The sequence below is a fragment of the Anolis carolinensis genome, unplaced genomic scaffold (assembly GCF_035594765.1).
Source record: "Anolis carolinensis isolate JA03-04 unplaced genomic scaffold, rAnoCar3.1.pri scaffold_13, whole genome shotgun sequence".
Classification (NCBI taxonomy): Eukaryota; Metazoa; Chordata; class Lepidosauria; order Squamata; family Dactyloidae; genus Anolis; species Anolis carolinensis.
Genome location: NW_026943824.1, coordinates 7,096,681 through 7,114,316, shown reverse-complemented (window position 1 = coordinate 7,114,316; position 17,636 = coordinate 7,096,681). Strand labels below are relative to the sequence as shown.

At 43.0% G+C, this 17,636-nt stretch overlaps 1 protein-coding gene across 3 annotated transcripts in view; it reads left to right on the top strand.

Moving 5' to 3' along the window:
* emp2 (epithelial membrane protein 2) overlaps positions 1-17,636 on the top strand; it is a 46,229-nt gene that overhangs the window by 18,620 nt on the left and 9,973 nt on the right. For 2 of the 3 annotated variants that reach the window (XM_062964704.1, XM_062964703.1), the window contains exons 2-6: positions 8,849-8,968; positions 11,072-11,162; positions 12,567-12,713; positions 12,833-13,033; positions 14,982-15,484. In XM_062964704.1, the coding sequence (XP_062820774.1) occupies positions 8,891-8,968; positions 11,072-11,162; positions 12,567-12,713; positions 12,833-13,020 (504 nt within the window). In that variant the 5' untranslated portion in view covers positions 8,849-8,890 and the 3' untranslated portion in view covers positions 13,021-13,033; positions 14,982-15,484. Of the gene's footprint in view, positions 1-8,848; positions 8,969-11,071; positions 11,163-12,566; positions 12,714-12,832; positions 13,034-14,981; positions 15,485-17,636 lie in introns of those variants that run through there. The other variant, XM_062964705.1, reaches the window with a different exon arrangement.

The following is a 17,636-nucleotide window of genomic DNA, read 5'->3' as shown; positions in this document are numbered from 1 at the left end:
CGCTGTCTGGAGGAGCATCCTTCCCTCGATGAGTTTCAGGATCTGTCTTGCTCTCAGCACTTTTATGGGGAGACGCCATGAGAGGTAGGGCCTTTCAAGGAGCTCTGGAACTCCCTGAAACAAGGTTTTAACTTGGATCTTATTTATTAGCTTAATCTTGATAGGAGAAGGCATGCGAGGCAAGGCTGTTCTGTGGCTGCTTCCATCCTGCGGAACTCCCTGAGATGGGATTTTAGATTTTAGGAAAATAAACGCAAGGCTCTGCCTTCTTTTCTGCTGAGTTGAGCACAAATTGAAGGAAAAGCAGAAACTGGGAAGGGAAACCGGGACATTTTGGTCGATACAGGGAATGCCGTAGATGTAGCGTACCTGGATTTCAGTAAAGCCTTCGACAAAGTCCCTCACAACCTTCTGGCAAACAAACTAGTAAAATGTGGGCTAGACAAAACTACGTTTAGGTGGATCTGTAATTGGCTAAGCGAACGAACCCAAAAGGTGCTCAGCAATGCGTCGTCTTCATCTTGGAAAGAAGTCACGAGTGGAGTGCCGCAGGGTTCTGTCCTGGGCCCGGTTCTGTTCAACATCTTTATTAATGACTTAGACCAAGGGTTAGAAGGCACGATCATCAAGTTTGCAGATGACACCAAACTGGGAGGGAGAGCCAACACTCCAGAAGACAGGAGCAGAATTCAAAACGATCTTGACAGACTAGAGAGATGGGCCGAAACTAACAAAATGAAGTTCAACAGGGACAAATGCAAGATACTTCACTTCGGAAGAAAAAATGGAAATCAAAGATACAGAATGGGGGACGATGCCTGGCTTGACAGCAGTGTGTGCGAAAAAGACCTTGGAGTCCTCGTGGACAACAAGTTAAACATGAGCCAACAATGTGATGCGGCTGCTAAGAAAGCCAACGGGATTCTGGCCTGCATCAATAGGGGAATAGCGTCTAGATCCAGGGAAGTCCTGCTCCCCTCTATTCTGCCTTGGTCAGACCACTTTACCTGGAATCACACTGTGTCCAATTCTGGGCACCGCAGTTGAAGGGAGATGTTGACAAGCTGGAAAGCGTCCAGAGGAGGGCGACTAAAATGATTAAGGGTCTGGAGAACAAGCCCTATGAGGAGCGGCTTAAAGAGCTGGGCATGTTTAGCCTGCAGAAGAGAAGGCTGAGAGGAGACATGACAGCCATGTACAAATACGTGAAGGGAAGTCATAGGGAGGAGGGAGCAAGCTTGTTTTCTGCTGCCCTGCAGACTAGGACACGGAACAATGGCTTCAAACTACAGGAAAGGAGATTCCACCTGAACATCAGGAAGAACTTCCTCACTGTGAGGGCTGTTCGACAGTGGAACTCTCTCCCCGGGGCCGTGGTGGAGGCTCCTTCCTTGGAGGCTTTTAAACAGAGGCTGGATGGCCATCTGTCGGGGGTGCTTTGAATGCGATTTCCTGCTTCTTGGCAGGGGGTTGGACTAGATGGCCCATGAGGTCTCTTCCAACTCTACTATTCTATGATTCTATGATTCTATGAGCGGGAAAAAGTGGGATGATAGAGGATGAATGGCGACGTGGACCCAAACGCGTGAAGCGCAGAAAGGGAGACGTCTAGAGGCACGAGTCACGGACGGGATGCTGTTTCCTTGTGATCTGCAGCAACAAAAGTCTCTCTGTTTCTCTCTTTGACTCTCTCTTCAGACTGTAAAGATCAAGTGTGTTCCAGAGAAATAATAATGGGAGCGAACGAGGGCCGGGTCACGTATGGGGTGCTTCTCCTGAATGGTATCTTTTGCCTCAGTTCCAAAACCATATGGACTGATTTCGTGCGGAATCACAAAGAGGAAGAAAGTAGAATGGATTGCGCCAAAAACTCAGAAAGAAAAATAAGATTCGCCTCCTGCAGAACATTGCACGAAAACATGGGTCGAAATCCTGCCCACTACACTATGTAACATGATTTTTATTCCTGGGTTATAAATGTCATTTTATAATTGGTTCTATCATAAAAACATGGAAAAAGTTTATTAAACCACAAAAACTTTAGCTTTGAGGGAGTAACATCCTGCAACACATTTTGCGATAGTTTTTAAAAATGAATTTCTCATTGAGTCTCAACCAATTCAACCGAGTTTGTGGCAGCCACGAAAACGAAGTTTCTGGAGTAGAAAAACTATGGTACTTTCCAAGTAAGGACCACACAATTACACAGGAAATAACACTTTCAAACCAGAAATAGAACATTATTTCAAATTCTGCTACATAGTGCCGTGGATACATTCTGAATGTTCTGATGTAGATTAATCCTCTGCCTTCCCATTTTTACCATTTGATTTGAAACTACTAATCCCAGCATTGCATAGCATTGAGCCATGGTACAGTAGAGTCTCACTTATCCAACATAAATGGGACGGCAGAATGTTGGATAAACAAATATGTTGGATAATAAGGATGCATTAAGGAAAAGCCTATTAACCATCAAAATAGGTTATGATTTTACAAATGAAGCACCAAAACATCATGTTAGACAACAAATTTGGCAGAAAAAGTAGTTCAATACGCAGTAATGCTATGTAGTAATTACTGTATTTATGAATTTAGCACCAAAATATCACGATATATTGAAAACATTGACTACAAAAATGCGTTGGATAATCCAGAACGTTGGATAAGCGAGCGTTGGATAAGTGAGACTACTGTAATTAAATTAAAAGTGAATAGAATTGAATAGAAGCTCCAAATGCTCCTGAAGCAGCTTCCCCTTTTGCTTTGGCTCAGCACTAACAGGACTCAAATCTAATGTGCAGCCTCATTTTGGTGAGGTCATTTAGCCAACAAAGGTGAGCATTAGATTTGAGTACATTAGGTATGTTTACATCTATAACACTAGGTAACGAAATCTGAAAAGATTTTCTGTTCCTGGTTTGAAAGTGTTATTTCCTGTTTAATTGTGCGGTCCTTACTTTGAAACTTTGTTCTGCTCCGGAAACTTTGTTTTTGTGGCTGCCGCAAACTCTATTGAATTGGTTGAGACTTCATTGGAAAACTATAGCAAAATGTGCTGCAGGATGTCCCGCAAAACAAAATTTTTGCAGTTTTAATCAACTTTTCCACGTTTTAATGATAGAACCAATTAGGAAATAACATTTGCAACCCAGGAACAAAATTATATTGCATAGTATAAGCTTTGCCGATCTGGATGGCTCATTCCTGGACCGGTTTTAATTGCACTGCTTTTCATTATGATTTGCAAGCCTTTTTTGAGTCCTAGGCTTCAGGGGGAAATGATGCCAAGACGCTTTAGAAGCAGCTGGGAAAGGATCAGGTTAATGCTCAGGATGGTGTGTACTTCTCCAAGGCCTGAGAAAGTTTGGCTAAGGCTTAACCCATCACTCACTGGTCATGACAGCGACTGGCTTCGCCCATGAATGGGAACTGAAGGGCCTCTTCTTAAAGAAAGAAAAGGGAAACAATGGCCAGGAGTGGTTATTATTATAATAATAATAATAATAATAATAATAATAATAATAATAATAATAATAATAATAATAATAAATTATTATTATTATTATTATTACTATTATTATCATTATATAATAAGTTATTATTATAATAACTTATCATCAGAACAAATGCAATTAAGGCCAAGATCGAAAAATCAGCTGTTGACCCAAAATGCAGACTGTGCAAGGAAACTGACGAAACCATGGATCATATCCTCAGCTGCTGTAAGAAAACTGCACAGACAGACTACAAACAGAGGCACAACTATGTGGCCCAGATGATTCATTGGAACTTATGCCTCAAGTACCACCTCCCAGCAGCAAAGAACTGGTAGGATCACAAACCTGCAAAAGTATTGGAAAATGAGCACGCAAAGATACTGTGGGACTTCCGAATCCAGACTGACAAAGTTCTGGAACACCACACACCAGACATCACAGTTGTGGAAAAGAAAAAGGTTTGGATCATTGATGTCGCCATCCCAGGTGACAGTCGCATTGACGAAAAACAACAGGAAAAACTCAGCCGCTCTCAGGACCTCAAGATTGAACTTCAAAGACTCTGGCAGAAACCAGTGCAGGTGGTCCCGGTGGTGATGGGCACATTGGGTGCCATGCCAAAAGATCTCAGCCGGCATTTGGAAACAATAGACATTGACAAAATTACGATCTGCCAACTGCAAAAGGCCACCCGACTGGGATCTGCACGCATCATCCGAAAATACATCACACAGTCCTAGACACTTGGGAAGTGTTCGACTTGTGATTTTGTGATATGAAATCCAGCATATCTATCTTGTTTGCTGTGTCATAATAAAATAATAATAATAACTTTATTTTTATACCCCGCCCCATCTCCCCGGAGGGACTCGGAGCGTAGCCCGACACATACAGCAATAAAACAATGAAACAAATATTCCAACAATAAAACATCACCATCAATAAAGCCATCATAAGAATCAACATACAGCATAAAATGTTAAAAACAGGAGATTAAAACATGGATCTGGGCCAAAGTGCAGAATATTTCAAATGGGAGAGGTAGTTTCACAACCGAAGTAGTCAATAAAGTGCAAAGTAATAATGGCAAAGTATCCTGTTGTTGAATGGGCAGATAGTTCGGACCAACAATAATTAATCATCGAAGGCCTTTTGGAGGTTCTTCTTCATCCGCTTCATACCTGACTTGGATGGCAGAATAGATGGCAATGCAGATCACTTTTCCAGGTGACACCAAACTGGGAGTGAATATCCCCAAAGACAGGTTCCGGATCCACAATGTAGAGCCAAAACGAATGTCAAAAGGACAATACAGTAGAGTCTCACTTATCCAAGCTAAACGGGCTGGCAAAAGCTTGGATAAGTGAATATCTTGGATAATAAGGAGGGATTAAGGAAAAGCCTATTAAACATCAAATTAGGTTATGCTTTTACAAATTAAGCACCAAAACATGTTATACAACAAATTTGACAGAAAAAGTAGTTCAATACGCAGTAATGTTATGTTGTAATTACTGTATTTACGAATTTAGCACCAAAATATCACGATATATTGAAGACATTGACTACAAAAATGGCTTGGATAATCCAGAGGCTTGGATAAGCGAGGCTTGGATAAGTGAGACTCTACTGTACTTAGGAAAAAATGGAAATATACAGAGATCTAATAGGATGAGTGAGACCTGGCTAAGGATTCTTAGTAGAATATACTGAACACGAGCCAACAGTGTGATGTGGCAGCGAAAAAAGGCAATGCAATTCTAGGCTGAGTCAAGAGGAGTCCAGTGTTGAGATCCAGGGAAGTTGTGGTCCATTTTCTTCTGCTTTGGGCCTCTTTCCCTGGAATAATAACCCTGTGTCTGATTTGGAGTAAAGCAATTCAAGAAGGAGGTGGACAAGACAGACGAAGCCCAATGAAGGGCCACCAAAATGGTCAAAGAACTGAAAGCCACGAATCCCTCTGAAGAACGGCTTAAGGAGATAGATAAGTTTAGAGAAGAGAAGGTAACAAGGGAAGGTGGTCATATTGAGGATGGAGATGGCTTCCTTTCTGCTGCTCCGGAGACTGGGACACAATGGAGCCATGGATTCAAAGTACAGGAGAAGATATTCCACCTCAACGTTAGGAAGATCTTCCAGAGGGTGAGGACGGTTGGACAGAGGAATAGTTGTGATGGAATCTCTTTCTCTGGAGGTTTTTCATGGACATCTATCAAGAGGACTTGGATAGTGCTTGGCCAGATGGGGTGGATTGGATGACCTTTGGGGTTCCTTCCAACTGTAGGATTCTCCATCGGTTGACCATTTGAGAAGGTCAGGACAGGAAGGTCAGGACTTTGGAATCTCACCCTTTTCAATCTTTGCACGGTTTCTTCTTTGCCTTCCTCTGGGACTTTTAAAAAGAGAGCACAACAGGGATTTGAACCCAAATCTCGGTGCTGTTTGCTTGTTTTCTCCCAAAGTTTCGCCCTGAAAATCGCCCGCAGCAATCATTCAGCCCCACCTCTCCGAGGATTGCTTCATCCGCTCCCGGTTTGTTCGCATTTCCAACGATAAAAGAACCCAGGTGTTGTCGAAACAGGTCGATCCGAAATGGCAGTGTTTTTGTGTGTGTTTCTTAGGCATGAAATAGCAGCCAACCTCTTCCTTGCTTGTAGATCTCCTTGTGTAGATTCGGCATGGGCAAGCTTGGGCCCTCCGGGTGTTTTGGACTTCAACTCCCACCATTCCTAACAGCCGGTAGGCTGTTAGGAATGGTGGGAGTTGAAGTCCAAAACACCCGGAGGGCCCAAGCTTGCCCATGCCTAGATTAGACTTCAGAAACCAGATCAGGACCTTCAAAGACAACTCTGATGGGTGTCCTTTTCTGGAGAGAGAAGGGCCGGAGTGTCTCCTGGAGCTTCGTTTGGGGCTGATTGGTTTAATGACATCCTCGTGAGAGGCGTGAGGCACATACTCCTCCAATGCAAAGAAATAAGACTGTCCTGCTCTACTCCGGATATGTTTCATTTTTTTGGAAACCGGATTGTATGCTTTCTCTATCTTAGCTGCATTATACATGGCCAGATTCATAGGATGCTGTTGAACTGCAAATCTCATCATGCCCAGACAGCTTTAATGGGCTTTGCAATACAATAGTGCAGTTGGAGGGTCCCTTAACGCCCTCCCAATATTGTTGAATATGTAAAATACATTTAAAGTAGAGTCTCACTTATCCAACACTCACTTATCCAACGTTCTGGATTATCCAACACATTTTTGTAGTCAATGTTTTCATTATATCATATTTTGGTGCTAAATTCGTAAATACAGTAATTACTACATAGCATTACTGCGTATTGAACTACTTTTTCTGTTAAATTTGTTGTTAAACATGATGTTTTGGTGCTTAATTTGTAAAATCATAACCTAATTTGATGTGTAATAGGCTTTTCCTTAATCCCTCCTTATTATCCAACATATTCACTTATCCAACATTCTGCTGGCCCATTTATGTTCGATAAGTGAGACTCTACTGTATTATTAAATTATTATTATTATTATTTGAAACACAACAAGATGAGTCCACACCAGACAGTCTGCTGGCTGTTGTATTGGATCACATGTCGGACAGTTCCCAAGTGTCTAGGACTGTGTGATGTATCGGCGAATTATTATTATTATTATTATTATTATTATTATTATTATTGTTATTATTATTATTATTATTTGTATGACACAGCAAACAAGATAGACATGCTGGGTTTCTTATCACAAAATCACAAGTTGAACACTTCTCAAGTGTCTAGGACTGTGATGTATCGACGAATTATTCTTATTCTTATTCTTCTTATTATTATTATTTGTATGACACAGCAAACAAGATAGACATGCTGGATTTCGTATCACAGAATCACAAGTCGAACACTTCCTAAATGTCTAGGACTGTGTGATGTATTTGGATGATGCGCGCAGATCCCAGGAGGATGGCCCTTTGCAGTTGGCAGATCGTAATTTTGTCAATGTCTGTTGATTCCAAATGTCAACTGAGATCTTTTGGCACGGCACCCAATGTGCCGATCACCACCGGGACCACCTGCACTGGTTTCTGCCAGAGTCTTTGCAGTTCCATCTTGAGGTCCTGATAGCGGCTGAGTTTTTCCTGTTGTTTTTCATCAATGCGACTGTCACCTGGGATGGCAACATCAATGATCCAAACCTTTTTCTTTTCCACAACTGTGATGTCTGGTGTGTTGTGTTCCAGAACTTTTGTCAGTCTGGATTCCCACAGTATCTTTGCGTGCTCATTTTCCAATACTTTTGAAGGTTTGTGATCCCACCAGTTCTTTACTGCTGGGAGGTGGTACTTGAGGCATAAGTTCCAATGAATCATTTGGGCCACATGGTTGTGCCTCTGTTTGTAGTCTGTCTGTGCAATTTTCTTACAGCAGCTGAGGATATGATCAATGGTTTTGTCGGTTTCCTTGCACAGTCTGCATTTTGGGTCATCATTATTATTATTATTTTTATTATTTGAAACACAACAAGATGAGTCCACGGCAGACAGTCTGCTGGCTGTTGCATTGGATCACACATTGGAAACTTCCCAAGTGTCTAGGACTGTGTCTAGGCGAATAATGCATGCAGATCCCAGTAATGTGGCCTTCTGCAGCTGGCAGGTGGTAATTTTGTCAGAGCCAATTGTGTTTAAGTGCAGGCCAAGGCCTTTAGGCACTGCACCCAGTGTGCCGATCACCATTGGGACCACTTTGATTGGCTTGTGCCAGAGTCTTTGTAATTCCATCTTTAAATCCTCATATCGTGTCGGCTTTTCCAGTTGTTTCTCCTCAATCCTGCTGTCACCTAGATTGCTACATTGACAATCCATACTTTGTTGTTGTTGTTATTGTGCATTTTCTGTGCTAAAGGAGACTCAATGCATTTGATTCTTCCTCCGTCAAGCAACCAATGTAGCTTAACATGTTGTGAATGATGTCTTAACATTCCCATTTAGGGTACTGATTTACTGAAAAAGGGAAACCCTTTATTGAGATGACATTGTACCAAAATAATCTAGATCGGACTCCTTCTCTTTATTTATTGCTCTTATTTTGATCCTGCCTTTCTCGTGATGTAGAAAGGGACTTTTATGGTGTATCCACGCTGCAGAATAAACATGGTTTGAGCCCACTTTAATGGCGACAGAGTCCTGGGAGCTGTAGTTTGGACTCTTCAGCAGAGAAGGCTCAAACGACGACTCCCAGGATCCCACAGCGCTGATCCAAGGCAGTGGTGTCAAACTGCACTCACTCTACAATGTAGATGCAGCATGAATAACCTGGATCCTTTTTCGTTTTGTTTTCAAACAGAAGTAACTTCTCCTAGAGTAGCTCCTTCCCTGGGCACGAATAATGCTGATCCTTTTGGCCTTCATCCTCATCTTCCACATCACCTCCGCCACCTTGCTCTTCATCGCCACCATTGACAGCGTAAGTCCTCCCCGGAAATGTGTATATTTCTGAAGCCTTTCATTATATTACCAAATTCAGTCCAAGCTTTGGACTAGATGGCCTTTAGTTGCAAAGTTATAATTCTGCAATTCTATTTACTGTATATACTTGTCTATTCAACTCCTTTTAGACCCATCTACTCAATTGTCCTGATTGTTGTACACAGCTGATTTTTCTAGTTTCCTCCATGCATAAACCATTTTCTTTAGTTTGCAGTTTCCTAGTTGATCTCTGGATGCCTTTAACTATGTAGTGTTTAATAATAATAATAATAATAATAATAATAATAATAATAATAATAATAATAATAATGTGTTGTTGAAGGCTTTCATGGCCGGGATCACAGGGTTGTTGTATGTCTTTTGGGCTGTGTGGCCATGTTCCAGAAGTATTCTCTCTATCCATACCTCACAACCTCTGAGGATGCCTGCCATAGATGTGGGCGAAACGTCAGGAGAGAATACTTCTAGAACATGGCGACACAGCCCGAAAGACATACAACAACCCAATAATAATAATAATAATAATAATAATAATAATAATAATAATAATAATAATAATAATTTTATTCTCATATCCTGCCACCATCTCCCCGAAGGGACTCGGGGCGGCTCACATGGGGACGAGCCCAGCGATAACATAGGTTGAAACACAATCTATGAATTAAAACAATATAAACAATATAAATATAAATAAAATGACAGAAAACATAAAACACAGCAATTACTTTAAAACCTGGCCATAAATATTAAGTTCCAAACAAAACATGGGTAAGCGAGGACATAGATGGCAAAGTGTGGGAAGAATACAGATTTGGAAAAACCAGGGACTACATAATCAATATTAATTGTAGAACCTTTTGTTTACAATTAGAGAATCTCAATGTGTATTGTCTCTGCAGACAAGCAGCTCTGCTTTGTGACAGGAGAAAAGAAACTTGCTTTTCCTGACAATCCCAAATATCAAACACGGCATCTAAAGTCCAACTGAATTGAAGCAAATTGTTTAAACAACGACAGAAATAGTGAAAGGGGAAACAAAAGTATATGTTGTCAAAGGCTTCCATGGCCGGAATCACAGGGTTGTTGTGTGTCTTTCAGGCTGTGTGTTTAGTTCAGTATATTCCTGCACTATTCTGTGACCATTGATATAGAGATGACTTTTCATGCCAGTTTTAACTTGCACTTTACCAGTGAATTTTAACTTGTATTTTAACTCTGTGTATTTTGTCGTATGTCCTTTAAAATAGTGTTTTGCCTCTTGTTTTAATGATGTTGTATCCCACCTTGAGCCGCAGGGAGAAGCGGTAATAAATAAATAAATTATTATTATTATTTTATTGTATGACACAGCAAACAAGATACCTAAAAGGACAATGGGTTCTCCTAAAACTGTGAAGACCAAAATCCACTGCTTGTGGTGATATGAAAATAATTAAACAAATTCAATATATATATTACAATAACATATATCCAAAAAACAGGACTGTCCCAATCGCATATAAGTAGAAATCAGCGGTTCTTCTCTTGAAGTATAAGGACAAGTTTTTCATGTGAGTAAATGTTCTGTTCTTTATTATATATGAGTAGACTCCAGTTCCCATATAACTTGACTCAAACCTGCAACCACTTTCGACTCATAGGAGTCTTCGTCAGGCGGTTGGGTTTAAATGAACAGAAAAGGTTCAACTTTTGAGAAATTCACCAACAGTTTTCTGCATAGGTGGATCAGCTTGTCTCTATTGAACCATGTACTCTGCAAGGAGTTTTATTCTGTAGCGAGTATCCACTTCTCAAAATAATAATATATTGTAATTGTAATATATATATTGAATTTGTTTAATTATTTTCATATCACCATAAGCAGTGGATTTTGGTCTTCACAGCAAACTAGATAGATAAGCTGGATTTCGTATCATAAAATCACAAGTCGAACACTTCCCAAGCGTTTAGGACTGTGTGATGTATTTTCGGATGATGCGCGCAGATATTATTATTATTATTACAATTATTATTAATAATAATAATAATATGTCGACAGTCTTTGTGTGTGTGCCATTCTCACCCCTTTTTCATATTTCAGGCCTGGTGGGTCGGAGATGGACTCTATACAGACATCTGGGACCGGTGTTTCAATGTCACAAACTGTACGGCGCTCAACGACAGCTTCCCGGGTAAGTTCACACATCGAAACTGATCCTCCCATTTAGACAAATTCAGTGGGTCAAACGGGATCCGCTCCTGCTACAGGAGAGGAAGAAGGGAGGTTCCCTTCCTCTGCCCGGAAGCTGTGTTTTGGAGAGGAAGGGCTCTCTGGAGAGCTGTCAAAGGGAGGGCAGCTTTCCTCGCTTTGCAGGCAAAAAGGCAGGATGCATGTGGGCCCCGAGGAGGAAAAGTGGGACGGAAAATAAAGCTTGTGGCGAAGGAAGGGGGGGAAGAACAAGGAATGGCTTGGAGGTGGAAGTGGTCCAAGCGTGGCTACCTGAGCAGGCTTGGCAAAGGCAAAGAGGAGAAGCCAAAAATGTAAGGAGAGACTCCAAACATAGGATGAGAATCCAAATTTAGGATAACACTAAAAGGTAAAGGTTTCCCCTGACGTTAAGTCCAGTCATGTCTGACTCTGGGGGTTGGTGCTCATCTCCATTTCTAAGCCGAAGAGCCAGCGTTGTCCGTAGACACCTCCAAGGTCATGTGGCCACTGGCCACTGCATGGAGCGCCGTTACCTTCCTGCTGGAGCAGTACCTATTGATCTACTCACATTGGCATGTTTTCGAACTGCTAGGTTGGCAGAAGATGGAGCTAACAGCGGGTGCTCACTCCGCTCCCAGAATTTGAACCTGGGACCTTTCAGTCTGCAAGTTCAGCAGCTCAGTGCTTTAACACACTTCGCCACCAGGGTTCCTAGAAGGATAACACTATGTAACACATTTTTTTGTTCCTGGGTTATAAATGTCATGTCTATTGTAAAAAAAGTTTATTAAACTCCAAAACTTTTTTTGCGGGAGGGACATCCTGCAGCAGTTTGCTCATTCTTGAATGAATACCTCATTGAATTTCAACCAACTTGACATAGTTTGCGGCAGCCACAAAAGCAGCTTCTGGAGTAGAACAACAACTCAAAGTAAGGACTGCACAATTAAGAAGGAAATAGTATTTTCAAACCAGGAACAGATTTTTGTTCCAAATTTGATTATATAGTGTAAGAGTTGGCAAAGACCACATGGGCCATCCAGCTCCTGTTTAGAAGCCTCCAAAGAAGGAGCCTCCACGGGACTTCAAGGCAGAGTTTTCTGCTGTTAAACAGCACTTCTTACGGTCAGCTAGTTCTTACTCATGATCAGGTGAGATCTCCTTTTTAAGTCCTAGCCTCTGATGCCAAACCCAAGGTGAGAATGGTATTGCAATTTCTCTGCTTTGCGAAGCGTGGTGGTCTTTTCCTCACAATGAATTGTCTCATAATATGTTTAGCCCTTTATTGGATACAGACATTAAGAGGTTGCCCTTAATATAATGCAAGTCCGCTTATAGTAATGTAAACCCCTACGGAGTTCCATCATCGTTGTTCTTATTATTCCAGACTATTCGTCGATCCAGGCCATCCAGGCCACAATGGTCCTGTCCACCATCCTTTGCTGCGTGGCCTTTTTCGTCTTCATCCTCCAGCTCTTCCGCCTGAAGCAAGGCGAACGCTTTGTCCTGACCTCCCTCCTCCAGTTTCTCTCGTGTGAGTATCTCCGTTAAACATGGGGATGGGAACCCCGCAAAGAGGAGCTTCTCTACATGTTCTAGATGTTGTACACCTCTGGATGCAGCCTAGAACTGTCTTGTTCTTCTGCTCCGCAGGCCTCTGCGTCATGATTGCGGCCTCCATCTACACCGACCGGCGGGAGGAGATCCACAAGGGCAACAACCTTGGCCTCTTCAAAGTCGAATATGGCGAGTACGGCTACTCCTACATCCTGGCCTGGGTCGCCTTCGCCTTCACCTTCCTCAGCGGGATCATGTACCTCATATTGAGGAAGCGCAAATAATGGACGGACGCAGGTAGCCATGCAGCACCCACGCAGCCCTACCTTTGTATATATAACCCCAAGCATGTTTCTGCAGGGAAAGTTAGGGTTTTTATGCCCTGGCTTAGGAAACAAAAGGTTATTTTGGGGAAAAAAAAACAGCAGGTGGATCGGAGACACCTTGGCTCTCTGCAAACCATTGAGCCCAATAATCATGGAGAGAACCCATCTCAATCAAAAAGTTGGATATAAATAAATAGAATAATAATAATAATAGGTCTATAAGCAAGAGGGGAGATGGGGGGCTCATGGCTTGCCACTTAGAATAACACTATGGAACACAATGTTTTTTTCCTGGGTTATAAATGTCATTTCCTAATTGGTTCTGTCATAAAACCATGGGAAAAGTCTATTAAGCTGTAAAAACTTTGTTTCTGTGGAAGGGACATCCTGCAGCACAATTTGTTCTAGTTTTTCAATGAATATCTCATAAGAGTCTCAACCAATAGTTGGAAGGGACCTCCAGGTGCCATCTAGTCTGACTCTATTCTGCCAGGTAGGAATCCACAATTCAAACACTGGGTTGTTATATGTTTTCCGGGCTGTATGGCCATGTTCTAGAAGTATTCTCTCCTGACGTTTCGCCCACATCTATGGCAGGCATCCTCACAACCTCTGAGGATGCCTGCCATAGATGTGGCTGAAACGTCAGGAGAGAATACTTCTAGAACATTGCCATACAGCCTGGAAAACATACAACAACCCTGTGATCCCAGCCATGAAAGCCTTCGACAACAAATTCAAACACCATTTAAAGATGTCCATCCAAACTCTGTTCATAGACCTCCAAAGATGGAGGAGCCATTTGAAGCAGTCCGCTCCTGAACAGCTCTTACAGTCCAATCCCCAATTCTTCTTTCCTTGTAACTTCAGTCTATTTTGGTGATTCCCAAACTCTAGTTTTGGACGTCAACTCCCAGAAGTCTTTGCTCCTTTGGCCAATGCTTGGGGATTCTGGGAGCTGAAGTCCAGCTGCAAGACCAGAGTCTGATAAATACTTATTTGAATATCTGGAACAACCCAAAATAATTCCTTGTCTGGCTGGATCTTTTGCATCCATCGCTTCAGCATTTACAGTTCCTTAAACCAGTGATAACATGGTTTTAGGGTTGGATTAGAACCAGGGTTTGAGTCTTCCTTTCAGCTTTAAAAACCCAGTGGATAGCCTTGGGCAAGTCGCTCTTTCAGAGGAAGGGCAGGTTGGCAAATGCAATCTGCGGAAATGAGACTTGAAAACATTCAATATGCAAGGTTAAGCTCCAGGATTCTTAATGGTACAGCTAGAGAGGTGGAAATAATCTTAATTTCCTTTTGTAAAACCAGTCAGAGTAGGGTGGACCTGGCTGGATGGTCTGACTCAAGTCTATGGCATGAAGCAGGTCCTTTGGGCAGGGAAATGCCAGCTCAGCAGCACTTTCAATGCCATGCATTTACATGCCAAGTCCACCTCTGCTGCTCCAGAGGTGAGGCTCCAAAGGGCTGGTTTTAAATGAGGAAATTAACAGAGCAAAGAGCGCATTCAGCAAGTCAGGCCTTTTTTTAAAACCTCCAAAAGGTGCCCTTTTAGAGAAGCAGATTTCAAAAGGAACTCAGTGACTGCAACTGGGGCCTTTTAAAAACTCACTTCTCTCGAAGGGCATCTCTAAGAGGTCAAAATTCCATTTAACCCAATGGAAAGGATCTACCTTCAATCATGCCAGCCCTAAAGGAGATTTTAAGTTCAGATTTAGCATCCCATGGAGCCCAGTTCATTTCACACTTCAATAAGGAGGTGTTTGGAGGAAGGAAAACAATGACAACCATTTGCTACAATGGCAAATTTGCCATTAACCGCTGCCAAATAGTGACTTCCTTCCTCTGCAGCCTTTGGACGCCTGAAATGTGTCACCCGCCTGCAATTGATGTCTTTGTGGTTTTTCAAGGACTCTGAAACGTAAAGCAGGAGAGGGCCGAGATCCTGCAAGAACCCATTGGATCCCCCACAAAAACGCTCCAGGAGGAACGGGATTGCGGTGCCAAAGACCCAATCCAGAAACAGCCTTCACCATTGAAACAAAACCTGCCTCTTTTATTTGTACATACAGTAGTGAAAAGGTCACATCTGAGAGCAAAACAGCCAGTCGCGCAACAGAACCTGAGAACCCTGCCAAATTGTCCTTCAACATAAGAAAACTGACCGCCGGCGAGCAAACAACCCATGCTTCTTACTGCCTTTGCGTCATCTTCTCGGCTTGGAATAATCCAGAAGAAAGGCCTTTCGAACTCAGCACCCAAAGAGAACTGCCAGGCCTTCTGGATTTTGGACAATTTCCCCTCCCCAAGATGGCTAGCTTTAACCCTACCGACTGTGCCTCTATTGTTTTGTATTATATATATATATATATACCCCTGGTGTATATGGAAATAAAAGTTACCAAGAACAAGGTACCGGTGTTGGCTCTTTGGGTCTGATTTGAAATGGAAGCTTTCGATGCCCCAATTTATTGGCTTCCTTCCCATCCAGGGCTTTCTAGGCTACTGGGCTGCAAATCCCAGGATCCAAAAGCGAGAAGGAAAGTTCCTACAAGGAGGGTTGGGAACAGCTGTAAAAGATGTAATAATACCAAAGTTGTGCCCTTATTCCAACACATGGAATTATATTGGCCTTTTGGCAATTCAGAATGTCTCCAGCCAAAATGCTGGAGTCCAAAATGCCTGGAGGTTGGCAATTATGGAGGCAGAACACATTTATTAAGGGATACATACAGCATTTAACTTAACCAGTACTATAATATTCACATTTATGAACATTTCTAGGTTTTGAGCAAAACCACCCTGGTATTATTCTCATTGAAAGTGGCACTTTGGAGGACCAAAGGCCACAAGATGAGAATGTTGGGCCTGGCACAAGACTTCAGCACGAATCACAGGCCAGGCGACTCAGTTAAACCGTTCAGTCTTTCTCTTTGGTTTTTAGCTTACTGTGCATTGGTTGCTTTGCTCGAAGGTGCAAGGAGCCCCAACTTAAAAGGCACTTTAAGGAACAAAACAAAACGAAGCACCTTTCTTTCCGCATCAGCAGATGGATGCTTCACATTTCTCACCTCTATCCCAATTACATTTGTGCACTACATATCCCCTATTCCCCAACACCTGGAGAATGTTGGGCATTATAGCACCAAAGAAATAATGTCCCCAGAATCTGGGTGATGCATATAATTTGAGCTGAATTAAACTCTTACTTCTTGAAAGGCATCTCATGCAACATGGGCTCCAGTTATCATCGACTTAGATGTCTTTGGGGAAGTAAGAGTTCTGGTCCGCTTTGGGTTTCACTCTGAATTTCTTTAGAGGAAAGCGGGTGAGAGTCCCGCCACCTTTTAAAGTTCAAACTAAACCCTAGAGTGAACTCGACGGCGACAACGTTGCCAGCAACAACATGACCTCGCGCTCCCTAAAGAACCTCAACTCAGAACACTGACAGTGGAAAGAGGAACCTTGAATGGTGAAATGGCGGAGAAGCGTGCCTCGGTGCCTATGTGGTGAAGACGGAGCGAATCTCGCTGAAGGGCCCCTCTCGGCCGTAGACGTCCCTGGCCCGCATGGCGAAGTAGCACCAGGTAGAGGGGGGAAAGTCGGCCAGGGAGCAGGCCATGGAGAGCGAGACGGCCGGGATGCAGTGGGTCTCCCTCCAAGCAGACAGGGTGCCCCTCCTACTACCGCCAGTGCCGCCTTCTTCCTGGCAGAGGAAGAGGTGGAAGCTCTCTACGGTGGCACAGCGGGGGTCCGGGTCCAGGACGCCCCATCGGAGGGCAGTGCCTTTGGGCCGTTCCAGGCTGGCCACCGCCAGCGTCAGCTTCTGCGGGGGGAGCGTGCCCTGGAAGCGCTCCGCCGGGCCGGGATGCAAACGGGCCTTTGGCAAGGGAGGCAGGCGGGAGAAGTCTCCTGGGCCCTGTGGGGAGAAAGGGGAGAGTTGGGATCGAGACAGCACAAGTAGACTGGGCCCATCACTATGTAACACGATATTTGTTCCTGGGTTACAAATGTCCTTTACTAATTAGTTCTATCATAAAAACATAGGAAAAGTCTATCAAACTACGAAAACATTTTGCTATAGCTTTTCAATGAATCTGTCATGGAGTCTTACCCAATTCAACATACCGTATATACTCGAAGATAAGCCAAGTTTTTCAGCCCTTATTTATGAATCATAGAATCGTAGAGTTGGAAGAGACCTCATGGGCCATCCAGTCCAACCCCCTGCCAAGAAGCAGAAAATCGCATTCAAAGCACCCCCGACAGATGGCCATCCAGCCTCTGCTTAAAAGCCTCCACCACAGTCTGGGGGAGAGAGTTCCACTGCTGAACAGCCCTTCTCACAGTGAGGAAGTTCTTCCTGATGTTCAGGTGGAATCTCCTTTCCTGTAGTTTGAAGCTGTTGTTCCGTGTCCTAGTCTGCAGGGCAGCAGAAAACAAGTTTGCTCCCTCCTCCCTATGACTTCCCTTCTCATATTTGTACATGGCTATCATGTCTCCTCTCAGCCTTCTCTTCTGCAGGCTAAACATGCCTAGTTCTTTAAGCCGCTCCTTATACGGCT